Raw genomic sequence first — 20296 nt, 5'->3', positions numbered from 1 at the left:
GGCTGTGACAATGCTCAGCAGCCCCCCCCCCCCCCCAGTAACAACAAAGTAATCCTCCGTGGACAGGGCCTTGAAAATTAGTAAAACGTTTGGATGCTTGTAACATGAAAATTGGTCAGTTGGTCGGAAAGTCTTGGGGCCATTTTTATTCCACATTAATTTTGCCTGTATACCACCAAACTCCTACATTTCCTCTATAGGGTAACAAATGATGACTGAAGGGCTTAAAAAATGAGATAAAAGAAGTTTCCTTTTGAAACATAATGGAGAAGATTTATTACAGGCTGATACACCACAACAGTTTTTGAGTGAAAGATGTAAAAGTATGCAATAAAAACAACCACAAAGGGCACAGCAATCTAGCACAATGAATGAATTTGGTGAAGATTGAGTTATTATCTTGATTTTCAGATGGAATGTTGTAACAAAAATAATGGGAGAGCGTCTGTATAGCATGATGAAGTCTATCAATGTTTCCATCCATAGCAACAAAGGCCTGGTCATCAACAGCTTTCAGAAGAACCAATTGATTTCACACAGGATGCAGCCAAGGACGTCTACATGGATGAGACAAGACCTCGCGGTGATAAGAGTGTTGATGCACATAAGTATAGACTCTGGGATGGTGAGGAAGATTGTGAAGAATGATTTGAAGTCCCTACTCAACAGCAAGAGTGCGATGCCCGGAAGAGTGGCCGTTCCTGGTGGCAGTCTACTTGGACCTGGCACGCATCTTTCTCCTCTTACGCTTCAGGCTGTTCGAAAGACAAGAAAAGAAAATTAATGTCACTGGGAAAGTCTAAACTACTTTTTTCTCTTCTACTTTGTTATAAAATGTACAGCTATTCAGTGATCAGACATTTGTTTTCCATTATAATGAGAGGAAGTTCAGATGATAATACAATATTTCCAACTGTTACTTTATGAATTTGGCTATTAAAATGAAGGCGTTTTAATCAAATTTTCCATTTCATTCCAAGACAAAATTATTTTGTCTACGTAGGATTTTGACTTCAAAAAAATCTGTACTCATGAAAAGTGAGACAAGGAAACATTTAAAGGGGACCATGACAGGTCCCGTTACCAAAATGTAAAAAAAAAAAAGAAGCAGCAAAAGTTGGCTAACTCCACTCTGTAAATTGCTTTCCAGTTCCATACCACTTGTACATGTAAGTGAAAAGGACATAACTGGACAAATAGCCCCTGGAAATGAAAAAATAACTTCATCCCTAACATGGGCTTGATGTATTATATACTAGACTGTAACTTACCGTCGCATACGTTTCTTGCGCCACTGTTGCACATACAAGATTGATTGAAGAGCATGAAAAATAAAACAAAGAGAAAGAACAAATTTGTAAGTATGTTTATTCTAACATTTCTTTGTAAACAGAATTCAAAGTCAAAATTCTATAGCAGTATACACCAAGGTCTAATCTCTTTGGACAAATACAAGTGACTCAGTGACCCACCGATCTCTTGGGATAACAAGAAATCTTGTTTGAATAAGGCAACATTTGTCAAAGAAATTGTAAATAAGAGACATATTTTGCATACTCGGGTCATAAAATTTAGCTGCTCCCATGTGACACACATATCATATTAAAAAAGTTATAATTCTTTGATGGATTTAGGGTCAAACTTCTGCCAATACTAGTAATAGTTAGCATGTACTTTGTATCTTTGAATCCAAACTTGCCACAGTGAATTTCCCTTTGAATTATTTCCACCAATATTTGCTAAATATATAGATCTGGTCATTGGTTAATTAAATTGGGTGTAAGGTTTGATGAAAATCTATCATGTGGAGTTTTGAATTTTTAAAGTGTTGATTCGGTGATGTAACAGACAAGGAGCTCCTCCATGTGTTGCATGATATAAATTACCCAAAATGCCACTTTCTCACAAATTTGAAAGTGATTTTATTTGTGCGGTGGAACTATCAGGCACATCATTTCATACCCCCTTACTACAAAAATATTTGTCATTTTCCATTAGAAAATTGAAATCTATGATATTGGGGGGGGGGGGGGGCTGCACGCATAAATAACTTTACAAAATGAAAACGTTAAAATTCATAACTCTTAATTGCTTAATGGATTTTCATCAACACTTCAAAAAAAAAATTGGGGGTCTAATTTTTTTTAAATTAAACCCACTGAAGACTTGCTTAAAAAAAATCAAGAAAACGTGCCCTTAAACCAGTCAGCTTTCTTTGTGTCACTGTCTGTAAAAACCAAATAGATTCGGTCTACTGAATCTATCATTCTCTGGTTTTCCTTTCTGTGAGTCAGTCAAAGATAGCAGACTGGTAATAAACTTGTCTCGATGTGCGCTCACTATGTTAGTAACACAACACAAGAGTGGAGGAGTGGAAAGTCTGTCACCAGTGCACCAGCACTGACAAAATGAATGGCAGTGAATGGACTTGTGACTTAATTTCGATATAATGCTGAAAACCCCCAAAAAGGGTAATTTTCCGAACCCAAATTTTGTCGTCTTTGTCAAACAGTTGAAATGGGACCTGCCAAATCAGAATCAATTGTTAGGGGTGTGAACATGCCATCCTGATTGTGAATAGAGTAACCTGTCAAGAATTTGACAGGTTAAGTTTTTTTTTGGCACTATTTTTTTACTCTAAAATTTCATACAAATTTGCATCAATATAGGCCCATTTGCCTCTATTTCATGGCAATGTTTATTTTGACCAATCTCAATTTTCCATAAATTTTTTTAATGAATCACCACGTTTTGCGGCCACAATTCAACAGCCCCCACCCTCTGTTCGACAAAACGCATCATGTGTGCAAGTGCCACCGAATTGCGCTGCACGTACCTCATGCGATATGCAACCCAAAAGTTGCAGCGGCCATTCACTCCCACACAACAATTGGACCCCATGTCGAATGGATGATTGCCATTATAGCATGCAGTCAACTCGATTACTGTGCAATCTCAACGTGGTTGGCTAGGCCCACAGCTGCAAATTGTATAGAACAGATAGCGTAGCGTTCACAGGGCCTGACCTTTACTTTTTTCTTAGGGAGCCAGCCGGGCTCCTCAAGCACTTTTTTAGGGAGCCCGCATGGGTTTTAAGGAGCCCAAGTTTATCCCTTTTTTTTGCATAATACTGGTCATTACCTATTAAAATATTAAAGCACACCATCACGATACCAGTTGTATTTATTCAGGGTAAATCAGATTTTGACACCCCAACACACTTAGACACCGGTCACAAACACATAAGTCAATGACTTTTTTTTTTCATTTTTAATGCCCCCCCCCCCTCAAAAAAAAATAATAAATTCAAAAAAGGAAACAAATTAAATACATAAACAAAATTGATTTTTTTTTTTCATGCTGAATCATGGATGTGGGTTGGTGTGTGTTTGTGTGGGTGTGACTGTGCGGTGGACTTGGATATACATGTATATGTTAAAGAAATTAATTCATCATCTAATTTTTACTCCAAATATTGTGTTTATATCAGTACAAAAACCACACAGGCTAAGTATGTCACATGTAGGCACATGTTACATGTACATGCATGTATACCCTAACTTTTCCTGCAGTTCTTTGAAAACGCAGATCTCCACGAAAATTGCATTTTTCTATAGGGGAGTCTAAATTTGGTGAAAAAGTATTCATCAATAACTTAAATATATATCACAATGAAGAAACCATCCAACTTTATTGGTAGTTTAAAAAAAAAAACCTGAAATGTAAACTCTATCTGAAACAGAAAATCACCATCATTGAGGCCTTTACTGACTGAATTGTCCCCCAGAGCTCAGGCAGAGAGAGAGAGCTCCGACTTGCACAAGTGTCAGTGCGTGCGTGAGTAAAATCCGGCGTCCTCCTAAAATCAGATGTTGCCATGTTTGATGATTTACTGTCTGATATTTACCCCCTCCCTTGAAAAAATGAAACAAATGATTTTTCAGGAATAATTCACTACCGAGGTAAGTTATTTTGGATGTTAATAGGCGCCCTTTTGACAAGCAGAGCCGATGTCTACATGACACAGAATCGTGATATCTCTAAGGGAAATGTGTGCATTGAAAATTACACACGGCGTAAATGATAATGGACCCCTGTACATGCAACTGTTTCTCGCACCGGTGTAGCACGATTCTTTTTTCCATAGGTACCATGTGTGTGGAAAAACGTGGTACAGAAAAAAAGACGCAGCTAAGCAATTTGAAACTCGCTATTTTCGCTATTTTCAAGGTTTTTTATGATTTTGAAAACATAATTTAGACTTATAAAGCGTGGATTAGTGTGCTGGTAAGAAATTGCTTTTTTGGTGGCTGATACTAGAAAATCTTAGGGAGCCCACCGGGCTTTTTCAATTACTTTCTAAGGAGCCCGCAGAGGTTTTAGGGAGCCTTTTGCCACCGGGCTCCCGCTAAAATCGAGCCCTGGTTCAACGCTAGCGGGCATGTACATTTTGCTTATTACATGACGTCATCCAGCCACTGCAGAGAGCCAATTTATGAATGAAAATATAGCAAGCCTTCCATTACCCCACACAGTATTCCAAAAAGTGTGTGCAGTAAATCGACCTAGAATTTAACTTTCCTATATTTAAGATGAATATCTCGGAGGATCTACATGGATTTTCTTGCCAATACTGCACAGGTAAGCGAATTTCGATTACTTCCTGCTTTTCAGTCAAAGCTTACAAATTAGCCTCGATATGACATTGTGTTAGTTGGAGTTTGTAGTCTATCGAAACGTGCACAAAGTCACAATTGATTTCCGGGTTTCGGAGCATCTCGTGAATATGCATGAAATTGCCGAGTCTTGATAATTTTCAATCAATGCTGGAGCGATCCGATCACGAACCAAGACCAATTCCGGCGTAGACAATGTGACTAGATATCTTATCGTTATCGATACTTTCGCAGTCCGAGGCATAATTTTGGCGACCACGTAGTCATGACGTGATCTGCGCGATTGACCAATCAGCGGTCTCTGATTCGCTGTCGGGGACGGTCTATCCGTATTACACAGTCTCTGGACAATTTGCCACTGTGAGGCCCTTTTTCCTTAGTTTTTCAGTTCTTTCTTTTTTAAGTTATTTTCAAAATACAATCCTAAATTTGCGAGCTTGTAAGTGAACTTACAAGTCATTAAGTCATTCTTAACAACAGATTTTGGTCTGTTCGATTTTTAGAAATTTTTTAATCAGTGGACCCGCTTCTCAAATTTGAGCCAAGCTCTGGAAATGGCTCAGATTCTGTATTTTAAGGGAAAATTTTGACTTTTTGAAGGGTAGGCCTATTTTGGAGTTCACATCAGAAATCGATTGCACGTGGCGAGTTAGACCAAAAGCTTCGGTCTCTGTTACATGTATGTTGGCTGTTCCGCTGAACTCCGTTGGCTCCACTCACCACATACAGAGACCGGAAGTTCAACTTCTAGCTCAATCTGTACAAGGACTCAATGGCCATATGTTTATGTATTTAATAAGTTCGGATAAGACAGGGAAGTGAAGTTGCGCGACAGCTGAAATCACTGTTTTTCCCTTTTAAGTTTATTTTTCCCTGTTTTGGTGCATTTCAGGCCAAAATAGAATATTTTTTATTTTGGTAGCCTAGTTCTTTTTAAATATTATGTTTATGAAATGAAGTCAAAAATCGATGAGCCCCGTCGGAGGGATTTTGCATTGTTAACCCCCTGCTGCATGATACTTGATAGCGAGCCGTCCGTGTAGGCCCTAGGGCTAGGCCTACCCTACGAGAAAAAATAAAAATGTTGAAAAACTCCTCGACCAGTGTGCCCGTGTCATGCGCAATTGAACGTGCTGGCTTATCATGAAATGACTTTGGCTTGCATGTCGAATTCAATTTCAAAACACGTTACCATACTTACGCCGTCACGGTACCCCATCCCCCCCCCCCCCCCCCCGAAAAAAATATTTTGAATTCAAACACTCCCAGTCGAATGGTGAAAAGGGGTACCCAATCTCCCCAATTTGCAATTGATCTGACTGAAGTGAAAGAAAATACATAAGATTCTAATCTGGGCTTTATTTCACATTCGGCACATACACTCGCTCCAGTCTCTCAGGCTCAGCAAATAGCACACCTCAGCTCCACCGCGCTGTAGGCCTAGGCCTACAGTCACTCTAATTCACCACACATCACCTCGTTACGCAGATCAACACGCACCAATTTACACATATAAATAAATGTTTCGAATAAATCTCACCTTATCCCTCATCCTCTAATTATACGTATTAAAACTTCTTTTATAGGTACTGGAAGTTTGAGGTGCTGATTATCCTTCAAAAGAAGGATTTAAACAGATTTGGGAAGCACCGCAGTTGACGAGTGTCAACTGTGAGCGATGCCTAGATAAAGAGAGAGCGTATTGGTTGTAAGTTGCCGATTTAAGAAAAAGAAACACAAACAACACATCATGCGTTCGATGATAAAATCCATCAAAGAATTTTCACATAACCGATACAAATTAATTGTTTTCTTAAGGCAAATAACTTTTAAATGTATTCATGTATATCCATTTATTTCTATTCCATCCTCGAAAATTTTTTTTTTTAAATTTGTTATCAACTTATGTTACCAAAAATGGCGGAACCCATGGAAGAATTAGAGCAAGATTTACTTTGCGAAAAACCTGCTGATACCAATGCTATTGAGGGAAATGAGGAATCGACCGGTCAGCAATCGATGGATAGTCAGACCTTGTCTGCAGTTTTACAGTTCTTGAGGAAAAATAACCTGAAAGTGAGTTCCAGGGTGTCCACCTTTGCACTTGCAGAGATAAAAATCTGTGCTGCAGTGCATTGCCCGTCCCCATGCATAAATATCTGTGTGTGTGTGTGTTTGTTTAACTTTTTTTTTAACTTCAACACAAAAAAAGTTTGTCTGTCTAACTCTAAGTTACATCTGTTTAGCTAATCATTACATTAGACTTGATATGGATTGGATCAAGATATAACTATGGTGTCTGAAGCCACACTGAAAAGTGTCAGCATAAAACAGGCTGATTATTTTAGGGCAAAATACCGGTATGGCACATTTTTGGGGGGAAGTTCAGGCCACTCTAGGCGACACCCCAACTAATAAACTGGGACTCCACTCACGCGCATTTGGGCCGCCCTAGCTTAGAACTAAGCAATATTATCTAGAAATTGTTAGGCCTACATTGTAGTCATTAAATATGTTCTATTAAATAAATTGATAATGTTTAATCGGTACTCACCGGTTCTTTTGTTGCATTTTCAGACCATTTCTCACAATTCTTCGAAAATATTTGCGGCAAATTTTGTCGCCATAGACAGCTTAGCATCCATCTTTATTGATAAATGGAGCGCCCTTTACGATAGTTGTTAATGCCGCGGAGAAATCGTTAGGCATTTTGGCCTGTGTTCAAGGCGTTCTTTCTGTTTTATTTTTTATATTGAAGATTGTGCATTTGTTGAATAGCGCCGTCTACGTCAGGTATGAGATCGAGTGTATAAATAAACTCTTCCAAAATAATTATGATTGCGACCTGGCGCTGTTTAACTTCAATCTCTTTCACCTAAATTAGCGATGAATGCTAGCATTATAAAATATATATTATTAACGTCTGACGAAAAGAATAACCAACCGATCAGCTGCCGAGAACGCGAATCACGTGATCTTCATATCAGCTTCGATCGCGAGTCAGAAGAGAAGAGCAGCTGCCCAGAAAATCAGGAAAAAGCCGTGAAAATGTAAGTTCCCCTTCATTTCTTTCATTTTTTGTTGTTGCTAACGATGCATTTACACTATAAAATTATAATTTAAATAAGAGAAAGGAATATAGCTTGTACTTGTGATATAATATATAAATATCCTGTTCTCAGAGATTTCTAACCAAAAATACTACTGATGTCGCCTATGAGGTCCATACATGTAATGTTGGACCTCATTGGTACTAGGAGTGGTTCAGGCTACTATTTAGTACTAACACTCTAGGCGACACCCCAATACTTACCCGTGTTAATAAATAATAGACTGGGACTCCACTCACGCACATTTGGGCCGCCCTAGCTTGGAACTAAGCATCAATATCAATTTAAAATATATATCTACAAGTTATGTATAACCTATTTACTACTTTGATAATGTTTAATCGGTACTCACCAGTTCTTTTGATGTATTTTCTCAAGAATTTCCACGGATTTGTCCCAAATCTTGCGACAAACCACGTCGCGGTAGACAGCTGTACATTCTTTTTTATTTATAAATAGAGCGCCCCTTACGATAGTTGTTAAGAACGCGGCCAAATTGTTAGGTTTTTTGCACTGTGTCCAAGGCGTTTTTATTTTGTTTGATTTTTTATTTTTTAATAAATATTTTGTTAAATAGCGATTTTTACGTCAAATATTAAATTCATATCACAAAATATTTTTAATTGTAGAAATATATATAATATCATGCAATTATTTATTCTATATATATTTTATAATAGAATTTATAATTGTTGCGGTCTTTAAAAAAGGATAGTCGATCGATTAGGTGATGACTACTCGTATCACGTGATCTGAAAATCAGCTTCGTACCGCTTTGATCGCACTCGACGGGACCGGACTGACTGCCAAGAAAAGATTGAAAAAGGACTCAAATGTAAGTTTCCCTTTATTTTATAACATTTAAAGTATGAGAAGGATTATAGTTAATGGGCAATTTTTTAATAAATGCTAAACAAATGAGGACAAAGCTTGCATTTTTCGAGTAATAATCACTAATATCATAAAAATACTTGGGTGCAGGACTTCTAACCTGTTTTTAACGCATTGTCGCCTATGAGGTCCATACATGTTAATGTTTGGACCTCATTGGTACTAGGAGTGGCTACTAATAGAAAAATGTGATCTGAATTGATTATTAACTTGTGAAGTTGTGTTTGGCATGTATGGAAAGAGAAAATTCAGGGGCTTCTTTTGACAGTAAGGACAAGTTTATATGATCATTTTAAATAAGGATTTAGAGATATAAATTTCAAACCCTTATTTTTGTGTGTGTTGAGATTGCCATTTCTCCATGCGTTTTCTATGGGAATATGAAATTTCTGTTTTGCACAATTTTTTTCACTTTGTCGCAATTTTTCATGGTGATCTGGTTTCCAAATCTATATAAAAATCGTACCATCAGATAGAGCATAAAAAATCCTATTGGACTCTTTATGGACAAGTTTTTGGCATTAATAATAAATTTATAACAGCTCTCGGAAGCTAAAAATTTGTGTGTGTCCATTTCTTAACTACACAGTCTATGGCAGAGAAATTCTGAAAATTGACCTAATTTCATTCTTCTCTTTTGCAGCCAATAATTGGATTTTTACATTTCTGTCAGTCTGAAGGTCATTTCTCTTCAAATCCACAAAGAAAATGTGATATTTTCTTGAAATAAGAAAAATAATTTTTTTCTCCAGACACCCTAATATAACGTTGGGCTCAAGTCTCAGCTCATCTATCTTTAGTTTTCAGTTAATTGATGGCCTGGGCTGGGCTGTCAGCACTCACACTAATACGAGGTTAGGGGGGGGGCACTCAGTATATAATGCATAGTGGGTATTAGACCAAAAGCTTCGGTCTCTGTTATGTTGGTTGTTCAGCTGAACTCCGTTGGCTTCACTCACCAAATACATAGACCGAAGTTCTAGCGCGATCTGTACAGGGGACTCAATGGCCATATGTTTATGTGTATTAAGTTCGGATAAAACAGGGCAGTGAAGTTGCGCGACAGCCGAGGTAAGTCACTGTTTTTGTTCCTTTTAACTTGGTTTTCCCCGTTTTTTGGCAATTAATGCCAAGAGGGAATATTAATTTGCATTGTGGTCGCGTTAATTTTCAAAAGTCAAAAATTGAAGACAAAAATTGAAGAGCCCCGACGGGGGGATTTTGCATTGTAAGTCCCCTAATGGTGGCTGCACGATAGCGAGCCGTCTGTGTATGAGGAGAAATTTAAAAAATAAACAATGTTAGAAAAAAAAATCGAAACAGACGGCTGCCAGCTGTCTAAGTGGGTATGTGCCCCGGAGGGGACCCCCATTTTTACACTCAACTTCCGATCCAAGGCATAGCATTTTTGTCTTATTGAGAAAAAGAACAAAGAAAGCCGCTCCAAAGCATAGCATTTTCTTATCGAGAAAAAAAAAGAAAGAAATCCGCTCCATAGCTTCGCATATTTTCCGTTACGCCGTTCCGGTCGCATGGATCTGCTACAATGAGCCGCAATTTTGGTGAAAAGCAGCCGCAAAGTGCTGTTTGACCATTGCCTCTGCGCTAGCGCATCCGGGGCCCGTGCCGCCAGGCTAGCTGCACGCGCGTATGCCCGTTCCATAGGGATGCATACGCACTCACATGCAGGTGACCCGTTCCAAGGACCCCTGTTTTCACTAGGGCTGGGACTAAAACCCGGGTCCCGCCCGGAAGCCTCGGGAACCAGGAATAAGGTGGCCGTTAGCTAACGGCCCCCTTTTCGATCCCATAATGCATTGCGGTTCTAATTAGCGATATACCTTATGGTAACACGATCGTGATTGGCTGGCGCATTCGGCGCTCCAAAACTACCCGGAAATCAATTGACTTTGTGCATGTAGCTATAGATTCTACAAACTCACGAACATGATGTAATATCGACGCTACTTCGTAAGATTTTGACGGAAAAGCAAGATGTAATTAAAATTTGCTTACCTGTGTGGTATTGGTTAGAAAATAGATCCTCCGAGCATACATTGTACCTTTCATGATTAATATGAAATATAGGAAAGTGGAATTCTAGGTCGATTTTTGTACGAGGTGACAGAGTATTGCAGACTTGTTTTGATGGAATACTGCGTGAGGCACGGGAGGCTTGCACTGTGCAAGCTTACTATATTTTTTAATTCATAAGTTTGCTTGCGGCGCAGTGGCTGGATGACGTCACCTTTGGGGTTTTTCCACCAGTCATATTTCATGCGACATGATTTTCAGGTACCCGCCCGAAAATTACCATGGGTACCCGAAGACAAAAATACCTGAAAGTCCCAGGCCTAGTTTTCACAAACATTTGTAGTTCCGAAGTGCGTTCCGAGGACCCTCCTTTTTACAATAAGCCCGCTCCAAGGCCCCCGTTTATTGTCTCGCCCGCAGCACATACCTACTACTTTTTTGGTCGAGTACCCCCCGGGGCTCCTAGTTCACTCGTCTATCCGAAGTCGATATAACACACAAATATATGCCGTTGAAAGAACTTTCGGCTCAACTGCATATCGAACCATTGGCAATCAGATCATCTTTTTATGTCGGGTTTATGAAAATTAATATTTCTGACCGTTTTTTTCCTTATTAATGTTTGTTTTCTCTCTCTCTTTTTTTTTTACTTTTTGTTTTATTCTTTATTTCCCCTTTTTTTATTTTCACGGGGTAACTTGTGTGTGCTCGCACTCACGTCGGGCGGCAAGCTGATAAAACTTCCACATTCGGGCACTGTAATGTGTTACGTAAGGGTCATGGGGTGGAGTCTGAATTTCGTCGGCCACTTTTTCATGAATTAGTCATTACCAAGATGGCTGCCCACCCTCCGAGTGGCAAGTGTCAACTTCCAGAGTCAATCCCCTAAATGCCAGTATCAAAGCGGGAATTTAGGGCAAGAAACTGTCATTACTTAAATATTTCCACCTATAGGTACATGTGTATGGACTGTTGGTGGAAAATATCACGGTATCGAGGAGAAAAACAAGAAATTCGCGGTGGCCATTGAGCCCCTGTACAGACGAAGGTTTAACTTCGGTCTATGTATTTAGTGAGTGGAGCCAACGGAGTTCAGCGGAACAATCAACATAACAGAGACCAAACTTTTGGTCTAGGATGTGCCTAGCCAGGAGGCTCCTGGAGATTAATGTCACATAACTGACGTGCTTAATCTCCACGGAGCCAGGGACCGGATGCCATTGCTCTACACAAACTGAGTATTTTGGAGACAACAATATTGCTCAAAGATATTTGTTTTCTTTACTTTTAGGCTAAACGTTTGAGCCCAAACTTATTAGGCTAAAAGTATATCTACCCCCGGCACACACTAATGTTGCGTGTATTTATTCAAATAAATCGCAAAAATAAGAAAAATAATTGAGAGCAGGGCCAGGAGCGTTAAGTCACAGTCTGTTATTGTCGCCATCTTGCCGTCTTTGTTATTAAAGCCTAGCTACAAGATACGTATAGAGGGCAACAATATCATAAGCAGTGGCAACTTAGATTAAAAAAATACTTGCATCGGCAGATAAATATGATTAAACGCAAAATACTTGCATCGGCTGATAAATATAATGAATTACGATTCATGATATTTATCGGCCAATGCAAGTATATAAGTACAAAAAATACAAAAACATTTTTGTGTATGCCCTCTATTGGTGGAAAGTGATAATGGCAAGAAAATTGTAATTTTTCAATCTCTGGTTTTAATTGTGAAAAAATAATTTAAAGAATCAAATTTACTTAAGAGCCAAGTTATATGATGAATAGCTGTAATGGAAACTGGCCGTGTCAAAAAATCAAGCATTTGATTTAATAAGAAATAAGGAAATAAGCCAAACATTGCCAACCTTATTTTGCCACACATGGAGTAGTAACAGAGAACAAGGTTATATCATAACCTTGTTCACTGAATGAGTGCCTAGTATCATGAATATCCTCAAACATATTAATTTAACTGCTGATTTTTCTTCTCGTTGACGAAATATGGTCTGGACAATTGTGAAGACTCGCCGTTTTTAATATTCATCAGGGATGCCACTTTTCCGTATTTATACGGAATTCCGGCTTTTTTCCTGCTATCTGTCTTATTTCCGTATTTCCGACTTTTCCTGTTTTCTGTGTATTAAAAAAAACGGAAAGTCCTCCTTTTTTCCCCCCTATTTCTTCCGATTGCGATGCATGTCGATCGACCGAGTGAGAGATATTTCCCCGAGATATTTGCTTTTATACAGTACATAAATTATAAACGCGCGCACTGCCTACTACGTTCATGGAGTTATGCTTTTATCAAGGCTATCTGATTAGAATTATCGATATCCTGGCCAATCAATGCGAGCGACAAGTTCCAAACGCACGCACATAGACAAGCGCAAAGTAGCGGCACGAATCGCGGTATAATAGCGACTGGTAAATACGTCTGTACAGATGATGACGTCATCCAAGATGGCAACTTACGATGACCAATGAAGGAATCGAGGATGACTAAGTTTTGATCATCATTTGAAAGGAATTAGCGGTAACTGCGGTCTAAGGTACGATGTTTCTGAATTTTATATATTTTCTCGTAAGTTTGGATGTAATTATTTTTTTATAATGTGACATTTTATGTACCAAAAACGATCCGAAAATCGGGTTTCCGCCGAATGTTAGATCTAACGTTACTGCTGCATGCTGATACGGAACCCAGGGAGCACCGGCCCGGAAAGCGGGCCGGAGCTCCTTGGGTTACGTATCAGCTAGCCCCGGCCCGCTTTGCGGGCCGGAGCTCCCTGGGTTAGCTGATACGTTGTCTTTATGTACGGGCCAACAACTCTTCAGTCTATGTATTGGTGAGTAGAGCCAACGCGGTTCAGCTGAACAACCAAAATACAGAGACTGAAGCATTTGGTCTAGCGTTCTATGAGAAACACACAACTAACTACCGTCAGTTTTTCAAACCTAATTGACTTCAAAGTCATCGATCACAACAAGGTAAGAAACCACTTGGTCCTCCCCCTCCCCTAAATTTGAGGTGGGGGCGGACCCCCCCCTCCTATTTTTTTTTTTTTTTTTTTGCTTGTCCAATTTTTTACCTGTGACATGTGTCCATCCCAAAATTAAAGGTGGACCCCCCCTAAAAAAAAATTTCTTGGACACTATCCCGGCCCGCGATCGATAAGTTTCAGTATTTTTGGAGGACACCTAGTGGCATCCCTGATTCATGTAAAGAGGGCGCGCCATTTATATTCATATCAAAGACACTAGTACAAGGGAAAGAAACGGATAGATTCTTACCGTAAAGAGCCCCGGTGAGTAGCGATGTTTACCGACAACTCAAAAATCCATTGTGTAATCGTGTTCGTAGTGTGAGGTTAGTATAGCATACTTACCTCGCAATTTGAAAAAAAAGAAAATTTCCTATACTGGTAATCTCTTATTTCCTTTCATCATTTGTTCATTTCACTCAATTGTCCATGTTAAACAAGAATTGATTTCTCCATTTTCCCTTAAATGTATCGCCATTGCTTAATAAGGGCCAACCTAATGTAAAAGAAGTAAATAAACTAGACAACTTTGAGGTTACGTGTGACTGTCTTTAATAACCATGGCCAAGAGACCGACACAAGGTGGCGCGCTTACACTTTGCGATTGCAACATCGAATCATGCGAAAACAACACACTGGCGTATCTTGTTCCATGATAACATAAATCATTTTTCTTTGTTTGTCTTGATTTTGACAGGGTACTGAAGAGCTGTTGAGAAAAGAAGCTAACATCCAAGAGACCTCAGAGAATGCTTCTAATACCGACCAGGATGTATCATCTGCCCTATCAGCATATACAAGGTATATCAGGCTCGAGTCTAACCTAATATGGTTTAAACTTCAAAGTAACCACATTTTGTGGTTTGGTCCAATAACTTGATACAGAAGCCTAAAGATTATCCGGAACTCATCAGAAGAATGAATAAAAATATATATATACTGTGTAAACTGTGTGAATTTTTATCTTTCACTAGAAATTCATATATATTCTTAAAATGCTGTTGTTCCTAAAAAGAAATGTTCTCCAAGGATTTCTGAAAATTAATGATTTATATGCTTCTGTACTGAGACATTCAAATTTCATCGCTAATTGGACCTAAACTTCTTGTTCAGTTGTGGGATAACTGGAACTTTCGATATCTAGATATGTGAGCTAGAATGAACATGATATTTTACATAAAAGAAAAAACAAAAACAAAAAATAAACCAACAAACACAGGAAACATTTGTTTTGAAAATATTTAAAAATACAAAGATTGGTTCTCATACAAAGCCACTTGTGTGAAGAACCAATGAGATTTCTGTTACTGCGAAGATGTGTGCAAATATGTATGCAATCTATACACATTCTATATACACATTCTATGTGGGAAGCTCCCCACATTATTTATAGGAGCATTGCATAGACTGTGACCGTTGCAATGTGAAATTTGAATTATTCATCTTAAAACATCACCAGATTACAAGGATGCAATGTCAAATGATGTCTTGTATGCTTTCGTGGAATTTTGACAATATGAGACAGCTTCAGTTTTACACTACTTATCCAATAGCAAACACTCGTATAACCTTTAATTTTGATTTTTTTTTTTTTAATGCTGCTCTTCAGCGAGGGTGACCCGTTGCTGTATGAAGGTCAATACAGAGGTCTGATGTCATTTATAGGATCAGCGCTGGATGCTACTAAGGTGAGATCATTGTGTTTTGAAGGCAGAACCAGGGAAAGGATTCAGGATACTGAAGTATAAGTATTAATGGTTCATTATTTACCACATGTTTATGTGGGATTTCCATAAAGTTTAATAGGCTAAGTTATAGTTTCAAGGAACTTGGCCAATGTGTATGAAAATTTGATTTCAAGTGCCTGTTAGTGGAGCCAACACTTCTATGCCATGATTGTACGTTTGTGCAGTCCATCCAGAATGATTATGTGCAAGGTTCCCGAACAGAAGTTTGAGCCAAATTCGTGTTCGGGACCGATATTATTTACTTGGGAGCATGAACATGCATAAATGATGAAATGTGAAGAAAGTTATTTGCAGGTCAAATCATAAGCATTTATTCAAAGTTTGAATATCTATGGTTGAGTAGATATTAATAAGGAATCAAAATACAGCAGGCGATGAAAACAAATATTCAGAAGTATAATAAATGATAAATGATAAATCCATAATTTATTGTTCGAAATAGACATGAAATGAAATACTCCGAAAATTTGCTTTGCCCAATTGATCGTGGGCCCGGCAGCCGCTGTGCAGCGCCAGATCGACGAGGCTCTATCCCTTTAATCGTTGAACGCCAAACAGGGTAGCAGCAACTCCCATCTTTTAACGTCTTTTGGTCTGACGCGGCCGGTGTTTGAACCCCTGACCTCCCGGTTGTGAGACGGACGCTCTACCAACTGAGCCAACACATCGGTTAATAGTTGATGTTTAAACTTAAAGTTTTGAAGTCAGTCAGTCCAATACAGTCCAATATGATACTTGTCCCGCGAGTCACACTCCTGTTTTACGAGAGTCTCATTTTCAAATGGCAATGGACTCAAAGCAAAAGGTCAGGCGTTAATAAAATGTTAACATCATATTTCCAGATGTTTCAAAATACTCTTCAGAAAATTTGATGAAAATCTGGCATCTTCTGAGGAAAATACGGTAAGGTCAGGATTCTTCAATAGTGTGGCGTCAAGCTAGTCACAACAAACAAATTGAAATATCCCCTACAAAAACGACTGTCAATTCAAAATTTTTGTTGGACAATGTGTATTATCAATACTTTGATTGAAATAACTAGGAAAAACAAGTCTGCAATATATGATTTTCAAGTAATTAACCTTAAAACGATGAAATTTTGTGTAAATGTCACGCGAGTCACAACAATGGCTGATTTATACTTTATTTATTTTTATTTCTTACAGTGTGAACTAGCCCAGATCCTTTATCCTGTGTTTGTTCACATGTACCTAGAGCTTGTCTATAATGATCATGATAACCAAGGTAAGAACTGTATTTAACTTTTAATGTAGTTATTCATTCATATTCAGCTTTATTTGATAAGCGGTTACACATCTACTCAAAAGAATAACAAAATGGAATGAGCTCATTAATCAAATTATCATTTAATGTGATTTATGATATGGTATGTACAGAATTAATTAATTAATTTTTTGTCACCCTAGTTTTATTCATATTGTAATTATCTTTCTGATAAAAGGTATAAACCTACATTTGTATTCATCATCATTCACTGCAGTACATCATTGATTATAAATAGACATGAAAAGCGATGCCCTTTAATGTTTTATTGGAAATCATGGACAGTGATTATACCACTTCTTGGAAATCCCAATTTTCAAGTCACTAGTTTACCTTGTTTTGTATTCTTTGTAGCTGTCGTATTCTTCAGTGGGTTTAGTGATGAACAGGAAAGCTACCACGAAGAAGATCTTATCAAACTCTCTGCTGTCACTAAGAAAGATCACATGAGACATAGTGAAATCATGATGAATTTCAGGTAACTAAGTTTTTTTATTTTAACATTCTGATTTTGAATGTAAAAACTTGGTGCCCAAGTCTGGCAGAATAGGGTACCCATAATAGGGATATTTATTTGAATATTGCATTTTATTTACAGGTGTATGAGGGCAAGAATTTAAATCTAAACCCCTTAAAAACTTGGGAATTTTAGCGTATGAAAAATAGGGCATTGGCAAAGATTTTGAGATAAAAAGGGTGTATCCCATGCTAGATGTGTAGGTATTTCTTGTGAAAAGGGAAGTGCCATATCCCAGTCGAGGTCAACCCTTGTAAATTGGGGCAGGAACCATCAGAAGGGGGGGGGGGGGAAACAAGTTTATTTTTATAGGAGCTGGACCCCCACCCCTCCTCCCCACCCCCTCTTGTTTGAGTTGATTGAAGTAAAATAGACTAACTCAAAGTGATGGTAAAAATATCAGAGTTTGAAACATGGATTGGCCTGCCAAGAAAGAGAGTTTATAGCGTGGCAATTAGCATTTTGATAATCAAATAAAGAAACACTTTAAATGTGTATGCATGCCAATGCTTTCTGAGCATAATGGTAGTCCCATGTGATGTTCCTTTTGCAGAACTAGTAAATATGTGATTCGGATGTCCAGAGATTCCTACAGTGCACTGAAGCGATATCTACAAGACAAACAGAACAACACAGTATTGAATATTCTTGAGGAACATCTCTATATTGATGGTGAGTTCTTTTAAATGTGATCTTCCAGCAGAAATTAACAAATAAGTTGCAAATTCTACTTTCTTTTAAAGTGTGTTTGAAAGAGCAAAAATACTTCTTAGTTAATGATATGTATCTTGCCATAAATTGATGAAGAGACTCTTTTGAAATAAAACAGAATGTGAGGAAGTCGGGTAAATAAATGAAGGAGAGAATCTCTTAATTTGATACATGAGGACAAGCTTTTCATGGAGTTGTGGTCAATTATTTGATAGCAATCTTCATGAAAAGCGCTAAGAGTATCTTTTTTGGCTTGTAATATGAGAGTGGGCACATCATTTCAAACCATGAAAAGTGTATGACCTTACTTGACCCTCACATTTTGACATTTAATAAACATGATTACCAGAAACTGTTTATTGTGTGTTCTAGTATACAAATATACCAGGCTTTGAGTAAGTATAGCGGGAATTATTAATCCGAGATTGGACTGGCATTACTATTTTTTCCCGAGGGGCGAAGCCCCGAGGAAAATATAGTGATTATGCCAGTACAACCGAGGATGAATAATTCCCTCTATACTTTCGAAATAAAGGCCTGGTATATTTGTTTTATATCCTACTTTAATAAGTTATAGAAACTTTCTTGATAATCTAGTTCAGATTGTACTCTAAGTTCACCCTTTTTAAAATCTGAATCAAACCAGCTGCGCTTACTGACCTACTTTTCCTGAAGCGCTTAGCTACGCGCTCAGTGCGCAGAATGCGTATTAGTGCTTGCGCCATCATGATATGTGACGTCAATGATGGAATAGTCGACTATTCCACCATTGACGTCACGGAATAGCACATTTTCTTCGGTGGGCGTTTCATTTTCGACATCATCGCAAAATAGTGAGAATATGTTTGATCACATGATGCTATTTGAACCAATTAGCATACAGGATTCAATCTATGTAGGATATAATAATAATTATCATATTTATAATAATGCATATAATATTTGTTTACATTTAATACTTTTTGTGCATGCAATAATCATGCATCACTCTATTTTGTGTTGGTATTTCAGTATTTGATGGAGTTCCTAGGAATAAGCAGCAGATTGATTCTAAGGCTGGGAGTATTGTTGGAGAAGCAAAGAGAGAAGGTAAACCATACAGTTTATCTTGAAGCATTCTGATCCATGCCTTATAAGGATTAATTATAATGAATCTCAAGTACACAAAATCAGCTATGCCATGATACACATCATCCAGAATGTGTTTTGTTGGTGCACAGTTCTCTTATCTAATGATCTGTTGTACAAAAGTGCATATGCTCTAGCTATTCAGACAAGGAATTGTGGATTAAGATTAATATGTTAAAAATCCAGCCAATTATCACAATAATCCTATTCACATATTCAAATTTTATGACTCATTATTTTGATTTCTATAATGGAATAAAGGTGGTGTCTTGTCTAACAGGACATGGGTAATGCATTAATTTGATGCTTACATAGTATATCGCAATAGTGCTACCAGACTTTTATTTAAATTGAAATATCTTACTTGAAATTAATATATGTTTTATGTCTCGAGCTTCCCAAGAAATCATGCATTATCAAGTTACCAAATCACCATACTTCTTTTATAACATGATTTGAGAACTACATGTATATGAACCTTGATGAAAACCAAAACAATTGTGATTCCATTACTTGTTTGTATATCATGCAGCTAATAAAGGCAAGATCTACTACGGTCTATTGAAGGAGCCTGATATTAACATTCAGATTGATGAAGATGATGAAGGCGGTGAAGGAGAAGATAAACCAAAGGTACTTTGCATATTCAACCACCATCTAGAAAATACCTAAATGTATATTTTTTGCGATTGTGAGACTGGTTGATCTGGCGCTGCACAGTGGCTGCCAGGCCAACTATCAATTGGTTGAAAGGAATTTCTATTTCAGATTTGTATATTGAACAAGAAAATATGGCTTTTTCATTTTTTTCATGAAGCTTAATTGTCTAATACCCTTTTTACACAGGATTTTCTTAACCCCGGACTATCGCTAACCCCGTACTATCCTTAACCCCGTACTATTTGTTTTCCTTTTCACACATGCCAAATTGTTATCGCTAACCCCAGACAAGAAATGCTTGCTTTTCACACACGAAACTCGCTAACCCCGGACTAGTGGTTTTTGTCGATCATTCGTAGTACAAGTACTTCACTCGTACCTTTTTACACACGCTAAAATGTCCTTAACCCCGTACTATAGGTGGAGCTAAATTGCCATTTAGCCCCACCTATAGTACGGGGTTAAGCTTAGCCCACTTTCGTTTTAC

At 38.0% G+C, this 20296-nt stretch overlaps 1 protein-coding gene and 1 long non-coding RNA gene across 2 annotated transcripts in view; one reads left to right on the top strand and one right to left on the bottom strand.

Moving 5' to 3' along the window:
* Positions 1-246: 246 nt before the first annotated feature.
* LOC129258280 (uncharacterized) lies at positions 247-6386 on the bottom strand. Its single transcript, XR_008584250.2, has 3 exons — positions 6217-6386; positions 1272-1294; positions 247-755 (listed from the first exon to the last, which is right to left on the bottom strand). It is a non-coding gene; the product is annotated as an uncharacterized LOC129258280 (long non-coding RNA).
* Positions 6387-6576: 190 nt separating this feature from the next.
* Positions 6577-20296, top strand: part of LOC129258267 (transcription initiation factor TFIID subunit 5-like) — a 23951-nt gene continuing 10231 nt past the window's right edge. The window contains exons 1-8 of the mRNA XM_064097192.1: positions 6577-6752; positions 14459-14562; positions 15371-15449; positions 16676-16754; positions 17148-17271; positions 17864-17982; positions 19033-19110; positions 19682-19782. Of these exons, the coding sequence (XP_063953262.1) occupies positions 6582-6752; positions 14459-14562; positions 15371-15449; positions 16676-16754; positions 17148-17271; positions 17864-17982; positions 19033-19110; positions 19682-19782 (855 nt within the window). The 5' untranslated portion in view covers positions 6577-6581. The remainder of the gene's footprint in view (positions 6753-14458; positions 14563-15370; positions 15450-16675; positions 16755-17147; positions 17272-17863; positions 17983-19032; positions 19111-19681; positions 19783-20296) is intronic.

This window comes from Lytechinus pictus, chromosome 1 (assembly GCF_037042905.1).
Source record: "Lytechinus pictus isolate F3 Inbred chromosome 1, Lp3.0, whole genome shotgun sequence".
Classification (NCBI taxonomy): Eukaryota; Metazoa; Echinodermata; class Echinoidea; order Temnopleuroida; family Toxopneustidae; genus Lytechinus; species Lytechinus pictus.
The sequence above is the reverse complement of the archived record's forward strand: the minus strand, read 5'-3'. Positions and strand labels throughout refer to the sequence as shown.